The 20,048-nt window shown below is 38.2% G+C and overlaps 1 protein-coding gene across 5 annotated transcripts in view; it reads left to right on the top strand.

The window, feature by feature from the left end:
• The window catches only part of abcc3 (ATP-binding cassette, sub-family C (CFTR/MRP), member 3), a 63,719-nt gene that overhangs the window by 17,928 nt on the left and 25,743 nt on the right, over nucleotides 1–20,048 (top strand). For all 5 annotated transcript variants that reach the window (XM_064322986.1, XM_064322987.1, XM_064322990.1 and 2 more), the window contains exons 2-12: nucleotides 8,854–9,030; nucleotides 9,909–10,034; nucleotides 11,123–11,260; nucleotides 11,776–11,901; nucleotides 13,156–13,217; nucleotides 13,648–13,779; nucleotides 15,413–15,649; nucleotides 16,411–16,588; nucleotides 17,087–17,248; nucleotides 18,301–18,393; nucleotides 18,600–18,803. In XM_064322986.1, coding sequence (XP_064179056.1) covers nucleotides 8,854–9,030; nucleotides 9,909–10,034; nucleotides 11,123–11,260; nucleotides 11,776–11,901; nucleotides 13,156–13,217; nucleotides 13,648–13,779; nucleotides 15,413–15,649; nucleotides 16,411–16,588; nucleotides 17,087–17,248; nucleotides 18,301–18,393; nucleotides 18,600–18,803 — 1,635 coding nt within the window. The remainder of the gene's footprint in view (nucleotides 1–8,853; nucleotides 9,031–9,908; nucleotides 10,035–11,122; nucleotides 11,261–11,775; nucleotides 11,902–13,155; nucleotides 13,218–13,647; nucleotides 13,780–15,412; nucleotides 15,650–16,410; nucleotides 16,589–17,086; nucleotides 17,249–18,300; nucleotides 18,394–18,599; nucleotides 18,804–20,048) is intronic.

The following is a 20,048-nucleotide window of genomic DNA, read 5'->3' as shown; positions in this document are numbered from 1 at the left end:
ATGTTAAGATCAGCCTGCTCTTTGAGAGAAGGTTTGAATCTGAAGCAATCTCCTCAGTGGGTGTGTTTGTGTGTGTATATATATGTATGTGTAATGTGTATATGCTGAAACAGTTTGATCTTCACACATCATAATCAGCCTTAGGATACTGGGTCCATGACAGTGTTTGCTTAAGTTGAGTAATATTTGTTCCTGCCATTTTCTGTCTGTCATTTCAAGGCCATTTAGACAATACATCTACAGAATTGTACAACCCTTGCTGTTTGAATTTCCCCAGGGTAAATATTCATAAAATGCTCTCTGGCAAAGGCTGTCAAAGAGCATATGGATGTGTTTTCACACCTACATGCCCCCATTGTCAGTGCTCTAAAAAGAATAGCCACCTGCCACACCACCCTCTGTTACCTGCTTCAGGCTGAAAATGAAGCAGCTATCGATCGTGGTCATACTTCCTTCTATGCTGATAACCGGGGGAGGGGGTATGACACAGCAGAAAGGAAATGAGTCAGACTGCACTCCTTTTTTCAGAATGGGAAGCAGATAGTTTCATCATTTCACTGACAAGTGATGCATTATGTGCATTATATTGCACTATATTTCTGATGTTCGATCCAGATCAATGATTTATTTGTTAAAGGATGCTAGAATAGGAATTATTTTGTTAACCAATGTTAACCATTGAGACTAAATTGCGGATACATATATACATGTCTGTGTGTATGTGTGCATGTGTGTAAATGTAAATGTGTGTTTATGTCCTTGTGTAATACTACTGCTATTTATAGCTTGTTTGTGTTAGTTGTTTGGTTGCTGAATAAGCTAATGTACAAATACTCATGTATCATGTAATGTAGGCTGAGCTTGAATGGCAGTAGTAATGTAATTTAGCATCCTGCCAATGTAGGCCCTACTGAAGAGGTGCAAATTCATGTCGATGATTATTTACATAGGCTGAACATCTATAGATCCCATCTGCTAGGTTGAACACTTGTCTCCAGTCTTTTTTTTGTTTGCTCTCACCTTACTTCTGCTTCCAAAATAAACAGACTTGTGTGATTACAGCCGTCTGGTGGATTGTGGAAGTAGTATGATCTGGTATGATCTTTGTTGCTGAATCATTTAAAATCTCATTTCTAACTTCTGCGTGTGTCCTGCTTACAGGGTTCGTACGGTCATGAAAAACCTGGAAAAGTCATTGAAATTTAAAATGTAATTTCCAGGCCCTGGAAAAGTTATGGAAAATTATATTTTTTGAAAAGTTTTGGAAAAGTAATGGAAATATTGCTAAAGTTGCATCAAATATAATTACTAATTAATCCAATCATAAAAATAGTATGTATAGTAATAAATCGTAAATTGGCACGTAACCTTCGCGGTATTTTGATGGTGAGAGAAGTTAATTCGGTCTGGCTCAGTCTGTTTACAGGCAAGCCCAACAGGCACGCTTCTGCTAATGTACCAGTTAGTAAACGTAGGCCCTACTGTGCCGACAATATGCCAGGGAAGTGCAGCTTCAATAATATATCAGGGCTCGAAATTAACTTTTTTACTTGGTAGCACTGGTGCTCCCAACTTCAAAAGGTTAGGAGCACCCACCAAAATGTAAGGAGCACCAACAATATATGCAATAGATTTTTTATTGATAAACGACAATATAACAGTACGGTTTACAAGTAACAGTTAAACTGTCACGCCTAAAATGTGTCGACTCTTCAAGCAATTGCGTGTTATGCATTCAAACGACAAAGCGCTTCTCATCACATTAATACCGCTGATTAAATCAACCGCCAGTAAACTGCATCGGAGAAATGAGCTGTTTCAACCAGGTCGCTACACAAAACACTATGTTAACGTTTCAAAAAAAAATGCCGTAATCGTTCGCTTCAACTTTTCAGCTTTCGATAACGCTAATAAATTGAACATAAACTTTTCGAGCCCTGTTTGAGACATTGACAAAAATGTTAAACTATTCAAATTAAAATATGAGAGAATGTATCTAAGTGTGTCTGTCTGGTGTTTATTTGTTTTAGAGAGGCACCATATGTTTCAGATACAGACCTAAGTTTACTTAGTGTTACAATAAATAATTTTAAATCGTCCCGCTGTGATAAAGTCATTTGTTTTGGTCATGGAAATTCAGTTAAAGGTTGTGGAGAAGTCATGGAAAAGTCATTGAAAATCATTGGTGAAAAAGTGTATGAACCCTGTGCTTAATGTAGCAGTGTATGAAAAAATGGCCATGTGTACGTGCATGTACAGATGGGTGACAAATTAAAGGAAAAAACCAACATAAGGTGTCTTAGTAAGGGTGGGGCCATATCACTTTTTTCCACATCTCTGTAGACCAGTGCCTATGGTTTATTTTGTCTTTGTAATGAGGGGTTTATGCACTGCAACCCCACTGTAATATCCCTCTCTACGTAGTTGTCGATGGACTGGTTTTGCTGTAACTGTGATAACATCCTACATTGAAATTCTCCGTCACCTGAGGAAGAGTTGCTCTTCTGTTTTTCCTTACTTATCACACAAATGCACGATTTTGGACCCTATTTCCTGATGTCATTCTCATAGATATAAATGCAAATGTCACTTTAGTCACTGTTTCTATTAAAACACCAGCCAGTTGAGCACTCTTTGTGCCTGAAGCTCCTGCCATCTGTGCCCCAATAATAAGCCCTGTTACTTAGATCTGTTCCTCTTACCATCCTGATCCAAAATCGACGTCAACTGGGCCTGCTCTGCATTTTATACATGCCGCAGGGCATGGTAGGATGTCAGCTATATGGAAGCATCTGCATTTGTTATGTTTCTCCACTCATTTATTCAGGTCTTTCTTTTAATTTCTCACCCTTCTGTATATATATACACCCCCACCCCCTCTTGGTTCCCCATTGCACACAGAGTTGATAGGTGTCATGTTTTTTTATATTAGAAGGATATTGGTCTAAATCTACAATGAAGTATTCGGGCAAGATATTAGCTTAGCAGATGGTTTTGTCCTGGATATTGTATATACATATCTAGCAATTGTTTATCTGAATATATCACGCATTTCTGCTGAATTTTATTCTTCAAAAAATCTTTTCTTTTTTTTTTTTTTTACTTTTTTGAATAACAAATGTAGAGAATGATTACCAAAAAGACAATATAATATTCATAGAAAAGCATTAAAAAGCTGGGATTTTGACGACAGTTCCTGGTTGAGAATTTTCTTTTTTGACTGTGTTTACATTTCGGGTGCCTCTTTGTCACTCAGATGATTTTTGAGGACAAGGGCTATGGTTTAGTCCAATTTTGGGCTTTTTAAGCTGGGTTACATCGCTAAATATTTGGACATGTCTATTAAACGTCTTAAATTCCATGCATGTGCTCACTTGGCAGCACTCAACAAAATGCTGCATACTTTAGTGAAGGTTGTAAAAACATTGCTAAAGTGAACAGCAGCAGTAACAGCTTTACAGTCTCTTTAACGACCACAGGCCTATAATAAACAGCACAAGTTCCGCTTTGGGAGCAATAGGCTAGTCTGCTTGGACTGTCCCTTTCTGAGCAGTATATTGCAGTTACTTCATGCAAACTACACAATATGAGAAGGTCTGCCACCATATACAGGGCCTGTGTAAGAAAGGAAACTAGCACGGGAGAGATAAGAAAAGCTGTGTTTACTTTTGTGATATGTGGAGACTTGCCACGTTTATAAGAGCATTTCATGGAATCAGAGAATCAGAAGGTCAGAAAATAGAGTGAGGCCGTGAATGAATAATATGTTCTTTAGAGTTTTAAAGCACCACATAACTGCCCACCCTTCAAAATAGCTGACTCTATGTCCTTTATACACAACAAGACACCTTTGTAAGAGTATATATTTTTTCTAATAATCTCTCCCACGATTTCACATTTCACATTCACTACCAAGGAAATTCAGAGGTGTGATGTTAAAATTAGGTACTTGTTTGACACCAAAAACCTGTCCTTGTTAGGTGAATGCTGTTAATACTCAAATACTGGGACTTCAAAGACAGTTTTGAAACTGGATGCTCATTTCATTGGAACACTTTAAACAATTAATCATGGGTCTGACTGTAGTTGATTGTAATTACTTTGTTTAATTGTACTTGTCTTGTTATATTTTTTATGTAACTCGGCCCAATTGGAAATGAGGTTTGTCCTCCCAAGATGTAAATGAAGGATTCGCTTCCCTTCGGGAACTTTGGTTTCTGTGTTTAGCAACATTGCACACGTGAGAACAGAAAAGTTCATACTGAAGTTATTAAGGTTATTTTCTTAGAAAACTGCAAAAAGGGAAATATGTTTCTAAAACTACATAGAAATATGTTGTTGTGTCAATAAAATATGTTTCTTACTGGCATTGGGCTAATAACTCCTGATAAATATCGCATAATCTAGTAAATGCATTGCAGGTTTTAAGCATTACTTTGCTTATATAAATGTAGTTTTGTTTAATTTATGGTACAAATGTTCTTTGAATGAGTCATGGTACATTTTAAGACCTCTTTGGCTAATCACTTTGGCTAAGAAATATTTTATTTAAGAAAATGTATACAGTACTTAGACCAGTGTGTACACACTATGTAAACAAGTCAACTCAGGCAACCAAAGAACAAAAACATTGTCTCCTTATTAATGCAATTGTTCCTTCTCAAGAGGCTGTTTTATATTTATTTATTATTTAAACTTGTTTACAAGAGATTCTGCATTCAAACAAGTGATATCCAAGTAGTCTGTATTACTAAATATGAGTAATTGCAGATTCTCTTGATTAGAATCATGTGTTATGATTTGGTCACATGTTGATTGGCCAGTTGGATCACTCACGAGCTAACAAATAGCCTGGTGTACAGACATGGCTGATACAGCAGAACTGTGCTGACAGTAATGAGCTCTACTTTTTTAGGCAGGGCATAGAGCAGCCAAGACAAGATGACAGTCTAGAACATTATCACTTCCTTCATTTGCTGCCCTTGCTAATTGAACAGAGCACTGGAGGGGGAAGTTGCAGTCACATGGTAAAGCTATACACAGACACTGGACATAAACCAGAAGCCAAAATCTTACCCAACAAGTTGTTGTTCACTTTAAAGCTACTTTCTGACCTTGAAGTGAATATAATTCAGAAGTGAAATTAAATGTACAGCAAAACAGATAAACAGCATTATTTGTGTGGGCTGCTGTAGTAGAGTCATCTTTTGTCTCCAGCTGCGCAATGGTATAGTGGGGTTGCATTGTTATGGAGGTTAGAAATTACTGAGCATAACTCAAGAATGCACAAATCCACTATTACGTCAACCTGGCTACATATACTTTATGCAGTTTTGGTGGATTGGAGTATACTGAAGTATGCTCTCACCAAGATTCAGTATCTTCCTTATCATCTGCTTCTGTCTAGCATATGTTTGTGGTTATTGCTTGCATCTCTTGCCAAAGTGCCTTCTGCATTGATCTGTTGCTGCATCATCCTTCACCCCAAGAAAACAGTTTACAAAAAGTTTTATTGAATGGTTGCTTTTAATTGGTTATTGGCAGTTCTTTACAGCACATAGTGGGATTTGAGTTCGTAGTAAAATTCTGAATTTCAGATCTTTACATTATGTAGAATTCATTTGGACTTCAGTTTGGGTTTTTGAAGGAGGGATAATTTATTCTGTTAGGCACTGTGTTTATAAATACAGTGCCTCCATTTGGCATTGTTTCCATTGGTAAGTAACTGATATAGAAAAAGCTGTGCTGTTGCTACAAATTAATTAGGAGTATTTTCAGTTTGGTTGCACCCACAACATATGAAGATTGAGTGCGACAAAGACAGGGAGATATGAAAAGACTGAAAAAGTGAGATTCTGCAGACAATTTTGTCAGTAAAACACTGAGGTAAGATGTGTATATTTATATACACACGTGTTCAGCCTAAATATGATACCTGTATTTTGTGATGAACAGTCACACATTGTACTTACAAGTGGTGTGTTGTGTGCTGCTTGGAATTATGGTATTGCTTTATGCTGAGCACAATGAACAGTGCACCATGATACCTGGAGAAAAGAGGCCTAGTCACTGTGTTTTACACTTGGAAGAGCAAAAAAAGAGTGAGCTGTTTAACAAGCATGAAACCGTCCAGACCCATGGCGCACCGTCTGCGCATGCGCCTCCAAAGGTCGTCCGTGAGTGAGTGAGTGACCACAATTTGTGGCTCATAGCCCACGGCAGCAGTCTTGCGGCGCCGTGGGAAAAACCATAAAACTGTAATAATCACAGCAGGTCTTGGAGAACACTGCTGTAAGCTGGTATGACTTATGTTAGCTCATTAGCTTGTTCCATTTTAAGGAGATCATCTCAAAGCCTTGTCTCAAACATGGTCATGCTGTTATTACCATCATTGATCAAATGACTTAAGTCTTGTAGCTGTTGAATTTGTTCTTTAATTAATTTGTTTTTTAGTTTGAGGTATGCTATTAAATAAAATACCCTCATATTAAGTCTAACAGTCGTTAACTTTAACCTCATATTCATTGTTTTATTCCACAGTCCGTGTTCCGGAGTACAGAGCCAAAACACACTGCATTATACGTCATCATAATGTGATCAAACACGGCTAGAACTTATAGCCCAGTTATAGAATACCAATGCCAGTGGAGCTGATGAAGGACAGTATATGGCTCTTGTTATTCTTGAGCATATTCACAAATTATAGGTACAGTTTGTACAGTCATGCACTGTACAGACATAAAATCAACAGCAAAGGAACATTCTTTTGGGTGAGCATTGATATTGAAATTTGATACTGAATACTAGAGGGTAGGGGTACAAAACAAGCAAGAGCGAACTCATGAGAGCTCACATAAGTACAGAGATCCTTTTAATTGGATGGAAGGTGGGGACAACTATTAAAGGAACAGAACCTAACAGTTTAAAGTGTAGGCAGTCAGAAGTGGTAATGTCCTGTAAGGCAGTTATGTCATTTTAAAATTGTGATGGGAGAAAAATAGCAAGATCTCACCTTCTCACCCCATCCACAGACTGAATTTTACTGGGAAACAATTGTCAGGTGGTATGATCCGAGTCTGCTGCTATGTTTCAGGAATCCGGATAAGATCAAACCTGTTCATATTATTACAAGTGGAGATGGTCATTTTGCAGCAATTCCACAATAATATTTTTTGGAGGACAGCAAGTTTTGCGTTTACAGTTTACTTGACCCAAGCCTAGTAGCTTAGCAACCTAAATGTCCATAAATCATAAACGGGTCCATAAATCAGATGGTATGTTTGTAATCTGACCCCTGTAAAAACATGTTTCACTGGGGTCATATTTTAGGTTATGAAAGAAGTGTCCACTATCACTTGAACTGCTATCTCAAGAAACAATAGGTGTAGGAGAATGTAGTCATATCTGGTTTTGTTGTAACAAGCCAAGACTATATCAAGTACTACAGACAAGAGAAGAGACATCTGTTATTTAGGTACAAAAGGTCAGAGAAAGGATACCTTAAGCCATTATTAGCCAGCCAGGATGGTTGCGTACACCATTCCATCTGCAAATCTCTATGTTAGTAATCTTGGTGTCTTTTTGACAAAGTAAGCATAGGAAATTACTCAATCCAGAGGAAATGGGGGGGGGGGGGTAAAACAAACATTAATTGTTGTGCTGACTTCTTCTATTCCCAGTGCGGAAATTTTTATTTGCCTACATTGAAAAGTAAGATGACTAGATCATTGTCAAGAGTAAGTGGGAGTAGTTATACAGGTTTTCTGATGTTAAGGTGGTTGATCTTTTGACTTTGCCAAGTGCCCTTAGTGGGCCATTAGTGCAATGGCTGGCCATAGACCTGATTAATAGCATCCATATGCTACAAGCCATAATGTAAAGCTTATATCTGATGTGTTGTGCTCACCTGGATATTTACAAAAGCAATAGAGATTATACATTAGCATATGCATGAATCTCATCGCATATGAGTTGGAATTTAGTTCCAATACTACAGTACACAGACTAGTGAACAAGAGATTTCTGGACAGCTGTTTCGGTGTGAATATACTGTGTCCTTTAGTTGAAAGAAACTGCACCGTTGCTGGGGTATGAATATGCATCACAGTTTTTACAATGCTACTTGCAATGCTAATTTATAGTTATGCATCATTTAATGTAAATCATTTAGCATTCATTTTATTCTGCTAATTTACTGGAATTTAAAGTGTTCAGCATTAATTTGGTCAGGTATAAAAATGCAAAGGTTGCAAGGGCTGTTTTGTTTAACCTCTTATGTTCTCACATTAAACAGATTAGTGTTAGAGCCAGTTGTGACGCTCATACAAATTTGCTAAATGATTATGTTAGTCATATTACCACAGGGAGAGCACGTTAGCTAAGGGCAGTGATTTAGTTGGTACAATCTTTACTTTTTAAAAGTGGTTAAAATATCCCATTATCTTTGGCTACCAATAATTACTGTAGAAACAACTACCTGAAACACTTGCATCCAAAAAAAAAACCATAGGCATTTTGATCCAGAGCTATATATTGCTTGCACATTTTTATATTTAGATTTATTTTTATTCTTATAGTCCTTCCATACATTTTATATGTATGTGTTAGATACAGTATTTCCATTTTCCATTTTGTTCAATTTCTAGGTTATTCATCACCTATTCGTCTGCATTTCATGCCTCTACAATTGCAGTAACCGGAAAGAGTCTAGTGTCTAGAGTCTAACATGTGTTTGTGTTGTTTCTGTTTTTTTCATTTGTATACTCTATCATTCCAAACTGCCCATTGGGTGTATCTTACTGATGTAATTACTGATGTTGTTATTCCTAACTGTGCCCTCTTTTCTCCTTGTAGGATGCCAATTTGACCCTACACACAGACTCCCCTGACCTCACAAAATGTTTTCAGATGTCTGTGCTGTCATGGATACCTTGCATCTACCTGTGGCTTGTCTTCTCAGTCTATTTCCTGTATCTGAAGAAGAACAACAAAGGCTACATCATGATGTCACCGTTGAACAGAGTGAAAACGGTACATTGAGAATAGAAAAGCCAAATGTTTGCCCTTTCTCTAAGCTTTCTGTTTTGCTTTGAGGACAACACTTATTTGTAGATTTATGCTAGTAGTATTAAGGTGAACCTCAACAGGAGGCTTAGAAAAATGGTATTGGTACAAGTTTGGCTCAACTTGGCAAAAAGGGGCTGGCTGAGTTTGTTGTTCTTTTATTATGCATATTCTTAACAAGCAGCAGTTTTTTTAGTAATCTAAGTAAGCAATGTACAGAGCATAATATTGGTGTTTCAATTAGTTACTCTTGGACACTGTATGATCAAAAGCGTCTGGACACCCCTTTGACTGTGGCAGTTTTTCATGGTTTGGGCTAGGCCCCTTAGTTCCAGTGAAGGCAAATCTTAATGCAATAACATTTTAGATGGTTCTGTGCTTCCAACTTTGTGGCAAAAACAGTTGGAGATGGCCCTTTTCTGCTTCAGCCTGACAGTGCCTCCGGACACACAGCAAGGTCCATATAGAAATGGGTTTGTCAAGATCGGTGTGGAAAAACTTGACTGGCCTGCACAGATCCCTGACCTCAACCCTAACCCCTAATTTCTCAATCAGTGCCCAAACTCACTAATGCTCTTCTGGCTGAATGGAAACGAAGATCTTGTATAAAGCCTTCCCAGAAGAGTGTAGGTTGTTATAGCAGCAAAGGGTGGACCAACTCCATATTTATGCCCATAATTGTGGATGAAATGTTGGATGTCTGGTGTCCACATACTTTTGGCCATATAGTGTATGAATCATTTGAATATTACTTGAATATTATTATATGTATGTTATGACAGAAATGAACAAGGAATAATATTTTGTATAATTTCAACATGATATGTGTGTATCTTTGCATTCAGGTTATTGGCCTGCTGTTATGGATTGTATGTTGGACAGATCTGTTTGCCTCATTCCATGAGATACAGCCAGGAAACCCCCTACCACCTGTATTCTTTGTCACCCCACTTGTAATGGGTATGACAATGGTGGGTATACCAAAAGTCTCAACTGTAAAGTAACAGACAATGCTATTATGCTCTTGTATGTATAGACATAAGCTTCCTCAGTGCTCACAAAGGCAGTTGGTGACAGTTAGAAGTCTGTCTTCAGAAACAAGGAAGATTGTCCCTCATTCTGCTATCTACATAAACTATTTCTCTTGCTAAGCCTGACCGCACAGTGTAGTCCATTCTGATTGATCTGTTAATAAGATGTACCATGAGCTCCATAATGTTTGGGACAAAATATATATACTCCACAGTTTTAAATTTCTATTCGAGGGACAGTATTCATGTTAAGTATTTTGTGGCATATCCTTTGCATGCACTGACTGCTTGAAGCCTGTTACCCATAGACATCACCAGGTGCTGGGCCTCATCTCTGGTGATGCGCTGTCAGGCCTGTATTGCAACCAGTGGCAGCTCCTGCTTCTTTTGGGGGGCTAGTTGCCTTAGGTTTTCTCTTCAGTTTATGAAACGTATGTTAAATTGGATTCAAATTGGGTTATTAACTTGGCCTGTCTAGAATCTTCCAGTTTTTGGTTTTGAAAAACTCCTTTCTTGCTTTAGCAGTATGTTTAGGATCCTTGTGTTACTGTAGGATGAAGTGCCATCTTGTGAGGTATAAAGGTATTGAGGAATGAAATGAAATGTTTTTGGTCATGTGAAAATGCGAATTGATGCAATGATAAGAAATATAAGGCACCTAGTGTTCTGCGCTTTGGAGTAGAACATAATTTTGTTTAGCTTCAATTACACTGGGCTCCTTTAATTAAGATTGTGTGAAATAAACAATACAGGTAATGAACCATATTGTATGTTCCTGAAGTGGCATGACAGCAGAGAGGTCACACGAATGACAGAAAAAATAACTTATCAGCAACATCCATTAATCAACTGAAAAAGTTCCCCCTCCCTACCCAAAGCATGGAACTGCAGCTGATGACTAATCAAAAAATACCAGGCCAGACAAGACTGCTGAACCGCTAAGCTTCATTCTAGTGCAGTCTTCCAGGGGTAAAGTTTATTTTTAACAATAGATCCATTTCCCAAAAATGTGTCTCTATTTCCTTCAGCTGCTGGCCACCTTCCTGATTCAGTATGAGCGTCTGCGAGGGGTTCAGTCCTCTGGAGTTCTTTTCATATTCTGGTTCCTGTCTGTATTGTGTGCCATTGTGCCTTTCCGCTCAAAGATCATCCAGGCCTCCGAGAAGGTGAGCATTCGCAAATATATTTCTGTCTCCCTCATACTCTGAATTACCAGGCTTCATGCCCGGGAGTGTCCCTATTTTTATGTCTCACTCCTGTCTCTCCCGTTGCATTAATTCCCTTCTACCCTCAAGCCTCGCAGCATGGTTATCTGTGTCCCTCACTCTCCCTCTCTGCCTCTTTCCCTGTTTTTCTCAGTATAGAGTTTAGATTAGGTAGAGTGCAGGCAAGGACACGGGTGTTTTGAAAGAGAATGGTAGCTGTTGTTCCTTAGACCTACCTACAGCAAGCTTATCTAATTAACAGACATTTAGGGTCACAGACACACCACCCCAGGAGGTATATGCTGGGGTGTGAGGTCATATGAATGCTATTTGAAGATTGCAGCAATTTATATTTACAAAATATGTTTAGAAATGGTTGGAAAATTTGAAATGATGGTTAATAAGAGGAACAAAACAAACTGTGTACTGTGAGCTTGATCATGATTATGTGCATTTGTCTCTGCCTTCCTTCATAGGGTGAGATAACAGACAAGCTGCGATTCACCACCTTCTATCTGTACTTTGGGCTGATCCTGGCAGAGCTCATCCTTTCCTGCTTCAATGAGCGCCCGCCTCTCTTTTCCAGCGTGGTCACTGACCCTGTGAGTCTGAACCCCCTCCCCAAATGTGCCCCCTCCTTTAAAGACAGTCCCTATTAGACATGCATTTACTTTCTGTTTCATGGTCTGCAAGGACAACCCCTACCCTGACATAAAATCATGCATGTCTTGCCTATTAAATGAAATAGCACTGAAATATTCTTTCCTCTGAAACCATACACCGTCCACTCCTCTAAGCACCAAAACCACATCAACCCTACAAAATTCCATGAAGTCTGCTAAGTAGGCCCTATACCTTTCTATATCCAGTATGTAAAATGCATTCTCACTACCTGTAGATGGAAAAACAAGCAAACATTCGTGGTACATTTAATAACTTCCTTGACAAGATAATACTCCTAAAATATAAACAAATTCCTCCCACTGATGTATGTGGGAAGAACAGCGTTACTGTTTCAAATTAAAAGGGCACTTTGTTTACGTCAACATTTTTGCTCCCAGCTGCTTGTCATTAACTTTATAGTGTAATCATCTGTACATGTACAGGTACTTGTCCCCGGTCTATCAAGAAATCTGATGTGCAAATACTTTCTTCCTAGCTTTTAAACTTTATCTTGTAAGCGAGGTAATGTGGCTATTAATGTGTTTACCTTAGCCCAGGCTCCTGTAATTCCACATTCCTTGTTTATGGTGTCTGTTGATATGAATGAAACCCTTGATGTAAATTGCCTCACAGTGTCAAATTGAAGCCCTTACACAAAAATCACATGAGAAATTTGCCTTTTCCCATGTGAAAAGAAAATAGGTCACATTGAGTCATTTGTATCTTCACATTTTCACGTCACTGACATTGTAAACTAAAATTTTCACACATGAAATATAAAACGTGACTTTAAATAGCATAGGTCATCTTTTTCCACTCCCAACTTATACTTATTTTTTCTAGTTCACATGTGTACTCTTCACATGTTGGATGTTCATATGTGGTTTTTGAACATGTGGTTTTTGAACACATGATTTTTTCATAAAGGCAAGCATGACAGAATGTTACAGTGATACTTTTTTGATTCAACATTGCATTTCTGCCTAGTCATGTATATCAGACATTACCTTGGTTACCGTATTACAGCAAAACACTCATATTGACAAAAATATTGATAAAGAGTAATACAGTTATGTTAAAGCCAAATTCAGTCTCCTTAAACTATAACTTTTCTGTAATTAGATACTGAAGTAACACCTTGTTTGAATCTTCATATGTTCATTATTTCATTGTTTCTTTGGCTACTTTGTTAGAACCCATGTCCGGAGGCTACTGCAGGCTTCTTGTCAACCATGACCTTCTGGTGGTTCACAAGGTCAGTTCTTTATCAAGTTGCCTTGAGATTAAACATAGCACAAGTGCTACAGCCTTGGACATCTAGCCTATTTATCTACAAAGGGCTTTCAATGTTTCCATTACACCTTAAAGCTATTATAGGAGAAACTGAATCACTATTACTTTTGTTGATGTTTTCTGCTATTACAAATATTCAAATTTGAGCCAGTTGTTAAATGCTAATGTAGGTCACAGAATATAGCCTAATACCCAAATACAAACCTAATGATGTGTATGGCTCTGCTAGTAATGTGGAAAATAACATTTGAACGAGTCAAATGGGACAAGTCTTTGATTAAAATAAAAAAAGGTTTCACTGGGTTTATTTTACCCTGGAAAAAATGCTGAGAGCAAGAAAAAAAACACTACATTAATTTTAGAATTACACTTTACTTGTCTCCCCTGTGTAGTATGGCTATCAAGGGCTACAGAAATCCTTTGGAGAACAAAGACCTGTGGTCCCTGAACAAACGAGACAGTTCAGAGGTTGTTGTACCCAAACTGCTCCAGGAATGGAAGGCTGAAAACTCCAGAATTCAGAGGTAAGAAAGCAGTAATTGCTGGTTGTACCACTTTATTCTGTGTAGAGCCAATTCAAGAAAATTGCAAAAGCAGTCCCCAGGAGTAATGAATTCCTTGAAGAATGTAAAGATCTACATGTTAATGTAAATGTAGCTAGTTTAAATGAGAATGATTGAAAAACCCAAATTTTTGAAAAACTATAATTATTGTAATAGCCCTGTAGATGCAGATTCCTGTCTGTAGTTATCTGTCTATCTATGTATGCATCTAGCACTCATTTAGAAAATGAATCATTCTAAAGGCAGGGGCATTAACTACATGCTAAGGATTCACCTTGCATGGGATTCAGTTTCAGACTTGGCTGATGACCTGTTTCTTTAATGGAAGCATGTGTTTGATAACAGATTCATAGGATTCAGTGAAACAGACCACAGTCTGTCTTGCCTGTTTTGAAATGAATTAAATTCAGTTTATGTTTTTTAAAATCAGAGGCAAGGCTTATTGGTGGTTATATGTGAGTGGTCTACCACAAATAACTGTGTGCCATAATGATTCTAAAGAATGATGAATCACATTCTTGTTTTTGACACCGCATTAGATTTTTGAATGTATAAAATTGAATGAACATGCATGCATGAACATGAATGAATGAAAATTGAACATAAAATTGTTGTCTGCATTAGAATGTATATACTCATTTCTCAGTATTCAACAGAGACATTTAGATTTGGTGCATATGTAATACTATATGCTGCATGTATTCATGTGCATGTATTCTGTTTAGAGTAACATGACCAATTACTTATGTTATGGATTAAGTCTTTATTTACATTTGCTGATTTCCTCTGGTGACATACATTTGTATGACTGTAATATGTTGTTGGAGATGCATGCTTTCCAGGCTGTCTGTTATTTACACAGTACACATAAGAATCTGTACATTCTGCATTTGCTTCTCAGTTTCGCCTTTTTGCTCTCAACAAAAGATTGATTTAGAAATGAGCTTCTTTAACAGGACGGGAACTTGAGGAAATGCAAGAGCGAGCAGGGTGGGGCCTTTGAGCCTCTTGTCTCGGAACTGTGTATACAGTATGTGCTCTGTGTGAGTCTGGGTGGTTAACTCACTTCACTGAGTCTATTGTTGCTTGTTCCACAAACATCTCAGCTCACAAAGAATTCTCCCCTACAGCATACCACTATGAAAACAAGTCTCTTTAACACCATTCTATACACTTGTCACAACTGTGGGGGTTTTCCTGAACACTTTAGCTGCCACCATAGTGAATTCCTCTTTGTTTCTCTTTGTATTTCATCTCTTTAACTTGACGGCTTTGATCTTTAAGGGTTCCCTTCAAAAGCTCGGTCTTATAAAGGCAATCAAAAAAGAGTGCATAAAACAAGTAAAACAAGTGCCTTGTGTCAAACCCTGTATCAAGAGATTAAGAACACACAGGGCCTAAGTATACTCAGTTTCAGTAATCCCTCATCCACCATTCATCATTTAAAAATTTTAGCCAGATTCTTTCCCTTTTGTCATAAAAAAAAAAAAAATCCAGTTATCCCTGAACGAATGAAGTTATGCTGCATCACATTAACGTAGACATTAACTTAGAAAGTAGCTAAATGCCACTGGCTTGTGGTTGTTTTTCTCAGTGGTGACCATGAGAAGGACGCTCATGCCCTGTACTGCAAGACTCCATCAGCCACGGAGGCCAACCATGTAGGTGGAGGTGTGGAGGAGGCAGAGGTGTTGCTGTCTGAACAACAGGAGTCCAGGAAGCCTTCCTTCTTGCGTTGCCTGCTCAAAGCCTTCGGGCCCTACTTTCTCATTGGCTCCGCCTACAAACTTTTGCAGGATGTCATCACATTTGTCAACCCTGTGCTTCTCAGGTAAGAGCTGGGACAGTGATGGAATCACTCTCTGTTGGACGAGTCCATTCATATTTTTCCTGCAGAATCACACATTTTCTCTGTGTACATAAATGTCAACTATCAGTTAATTACATTTGCATTTTAGGCATTTAGCAGAACAAATTGCACTACTTTCCTTCTTTATTGACAATCCATTTATACAGCTTGATATGTACTGACATAATTCAGATGAAATACCTAATTAAATTTGGAGAAAATTAGGTTCAATGCAAAGTTAAAACATATATTAATTCTTGGATACAGTGTGGTACAAAGGTTATAATATTCTATGGGCTGGGGTTATTTGTTTTTGGAGCATCATGTTAACCCAGACCTTAGTGGTGTTACTCTTTTGTAATATTTTCCTGGTGTGCAAGAACTCAACAAGGACCTTTTGTTTTGCATTTTGTTTGGTCTCTATCTTTGACATCTGAAACAGCACGTGCATGTCTTTATAGCGTGCATATATTTGCTTGCATGCAAAGCATAAGTATAAACTCACAAAGATGTGAACAGTACCTGTTTGTATGTGATTCTGAAAAAGGCACCATCATTTGAATGATGGGTATACTTCAGTGTGTCTGTAAATATGTGGCTTTTAGGATTTCCCTGTAATATCTGATAATTGCTCTTTCATAAAGCTTCAAACATGAGTCTGCCTATTTGGTTTGCAAACCATCTAATGGAACTGAAAATAGCCATGATGCAGTAATCTGATATTGTCAATGTTTTTTTGGCAGATTGTTGATCTCTTTCACAGAGCAGAAGGACGCACCACAGTGGTGGGGCTTTGCACTGGCGTTCCTGATGTTTGCCTGCGCCTTACTGCAGACCCTCATCCTGCACCAGCACTTTCAGTACTGCTTTGTCACTGGAATGAGGCTCCGTACTGCCATTGTCGGTGCCATCTATAGGAAGGTAGGCCAAGAGCTCAGAACCACTGTGACAGAAAGTCCAGTCTTCTCTTTGCTCTATGCTTAGATTGTATGTATAACAACCAACTCATGCACACAACTCAGGCACACATACTGTACAGTGCATACGAAAAAAATCTGTGTAAAGGATGTGCACACAAATTCAAACATTGTTAGTTAAATCTGTGCTTAACTTTAAGTAATGGTTACGTGCATGTTTTCTTTTCTGTTCAGAAGTACAATTTTGTGATTTTTAGCAGGCACCAACATTAATATGCCAATTTATATTTGTGAGGGAATATGTATTAGATACTTGAATTTAGTCCAAATTTAAGCAAAATGTTCATTTAAGTCTAGCCAGTATACCTCTTTTTTTCTTCTCATGTAACCTTTCTGTAGGATGCAGCATGCATAAGAAAGAGTAGCTGGTATTCCACTGCAGGCTGTAGTCATTGATACTTGTGGACTCATATCTAACGTGAGACATTTCACCCTGCTCCAGTCTCTGGTCATCACCAACGCAGCCAGGCGTTCCGCTACTGTGGGTGAGATCGTAAACCTGATGTCAGTAGATGCTCAACGCTTCATGGATCTCACGACCTTCCTCAATATGCTGTGGTCAGCGCCACTACAGATCATTCTGGCACTCTACTTCCTGTGGCAGGTGCACTGACTCGCTCTGTTTCTGTCATACACATGTCCCCGCAGGCCTACAATGTCTTTATTCTACTGTCTTTATTTGATTGCTTTCAGTTAACTTGGAGATGTTTTTCAAAAATAGAGGGGTGCAGAAGAAGTCTTTTGACAAATATTTCTGTTATAGCTCAACATATGAGCTCCTCTGAAACTTGAATTTTGATTCATTATCAGGCAAAATTGAATTGGCTTTACTAAATGCAACCAAATAAACCCGAATCAAACAAACTACAGTTTAGTTATATTCGCTGTGAATGTGTGTTCTGTTCACTTTTTGATGATGCAATGTTTTCTGCAGCCACAAAACAAGCTAAATACAGCTTATCAGTTTCACCAAAAATGATATTGCTCAACAGCAGACAGTTACTTCCGCATCAGAGATATCGCACTGAGAGCCGTATATTTCCTCTATCTATAGATCATGCAAACGCAAGATACAGTGCTTTCTGAAAGCAAAGTATCTGCGTGAGTATACATGAACCATTGGATTTCCATCAAAACTGCATTCTTTGGGTGGCACAGTGGTGTCAGTGGATAGCACTGTATATAATGCTGGATATTTCCAGCATTATATATGTGTTAAAGATCTTTAAAGCTATTTTGCTGCCCTTACCCTTTATCTTATTCTTACCATAAATCTAACCTTATAATTTCATGCAGTTTGACTACATAATTGTGTAATTGAAAACTGCAGTGAAAGTATTTTTATGTCAAATGTATTCCATGTTGATTTATTCTAGTAGCAGTGGACAACAGCCCTGCAATGGATTTACGTTACTTGTGGAATAAAGTTGGTTGAATAGCAGTTCCTTTGTTGAGTAATGAATCCTTTTATCCTCTTCATCCTTCGTGTGTTGGAAGATTTTATCCTCATTTAACAGCAGGGTATTGCCACATACCTGCAAAAGTGTCATGGCACTCAAATATACACCTCCATACCATGTTATTATGCTAATTCTTGATCATTGTGAATTGTGAATCTGCCCATGTAGTTTATGTTCATGCTTTCTTATTGTGCAGTATTTGGGTCCCTCTGTCCTGGCTGGGGTGGCTGTGATGGTACTGCTGATCCCCCTCAATGCAGCCATTGCCATGAAGACCAGGGCATTCCAGGTTCTTCACTCATCCCTCCTTATAATCATCATTATTATTGTCTTTCCAAACTGATAAATGTGATAGATTGGTGATCTTCATTGCTGTTGTAGCTGTGTCAGTGAGTTGTTGTTATGATGATTTTATCAAACCCGGTTTCAGGGAAAAGAAAAGCCCTCTACAGTTCAGTTCTTGTGATGGCCCTGTTGTGTTTCCTGATACCTCAGGTGGAGCAAATGCAGTGCAAAGATGCTCGCATCAAGCTAATGAATGAGATCCTTAATGGCATCAAGGTGCTGAAGCTGTATGCCTGGGAGAACTCATTCCAGGAGAAAGTCCTGCAGATCCGCCACAATGAGCTGAACGTGCTTCGCAAGATGGCGTACCTCGGGGCATTGTCCACCATGGCCTGGACCAGCGCTCCTTTCATGGTACGGTCCATCCATCTGAAATTGTGCCTATTTTCTCTCGAGGATGGTGAATTGGGGAATACAGATTCTGTACAGTTTCTTCTCATGTAAAATCTCTGACGATTATGGTCCTGCATGGTTAGTTTTTTTTTTTTTTTTTAAACATTCATGGTATTAATAGCCATCTAAATTCTATATCAATATAACTATCAGCTGCGTGTGCAGAAAATATGTTGCGTCAGTGGGTCGTTATTATCTTATCGGCATCTTTTGCCACATCCTGCAAGAATAATCTTACCAGGTCTTATATGAAAAACAAGCTATGCAATAAACGTGCACCATTAGCTCAAAACAAATTATAAAATAAATTTGTCTATTTATTATGCTTATTAAAGGGAAAGTGGAGGAAAGTGGTGATATCAGTTTTTTAGGATGTAATACAACCATGAAGTCAAATGGAAAAAAAAAGTGAAAATGTAGTTTTATAACCACATATGCTTGTGTTAATGTTGCAATAGTATAAAATAGTATAATTTTCTCCTCGGCAGTACTGTTGTTCTTTTTTTTTAGGGGAAGCTTATTTTCAGACTTTAGCTTATTCCCAGAGATCTCAAGGATGAACTTATTAGATTTTGGTGGTCAAAGATCAAGGTCACTGTGACCTCACAAAACACATTTTTGCCTCGAGGGAATACAAAACATGTTTTTGCCTTGAGGGAATTTCTTCACATTTGGCACACACATCCACATGGACTCAAGGATGAACTGATTAGATTTTGGTGGTCAAAGTTAAAAGGTCAAGGTCACTGTGGCCTCACGTCCGTCCAATTCTCTCATGAACGCGATATCTCAGGAACACCTTGAGGGAATTTCTTCACATTTGGCACAAATGTCCACTTAGACTCAAGGATGAACTGATTAGAATTTGGTGGTCAAAGGTCAAGGTCACTGTGACCTCACAAACATAAGAATTCATATGCTAATTATGACAAAGTTTCACACAAATGTCTAATAGGATAAAATGATGAAGTGATGACGTTTTATATCCAAATGGTCAAACAGAGCACTGGCTACTGGTTGGCGGAGGCATACATCCGCGAGGCGGTATTTCTAGTTTTCTCATGGTTATGTAAGTGTTAGGATTGTAGATCAAATTAAGATATTGGCAGATCTTATCAGACACTTCCTCAACTACAACCTGTAAATTCACATGCCAGCATTTACCTTGTACAACTGTAAAAATGGACATTCTGTTCTTTTTGCCTG

The sequence above is a fragment of the Anguilla rostrata genome, chromosome 2 (genome assembly GCF_018555375.3).
Source record: "Anguilla rostrata isolate EN2019 chromosome 2, ASM1855537v3, whole genome shotgun sequence".
NCBI lineage: Eukaryota > Metazoa > Chordata > Actinopteri > Anguilliformes > Anguillidae > Anguilla > Anguilla rostrata.
This window is presented reverse-complemented; position numbering and strand designations above follow the sequence as displayed.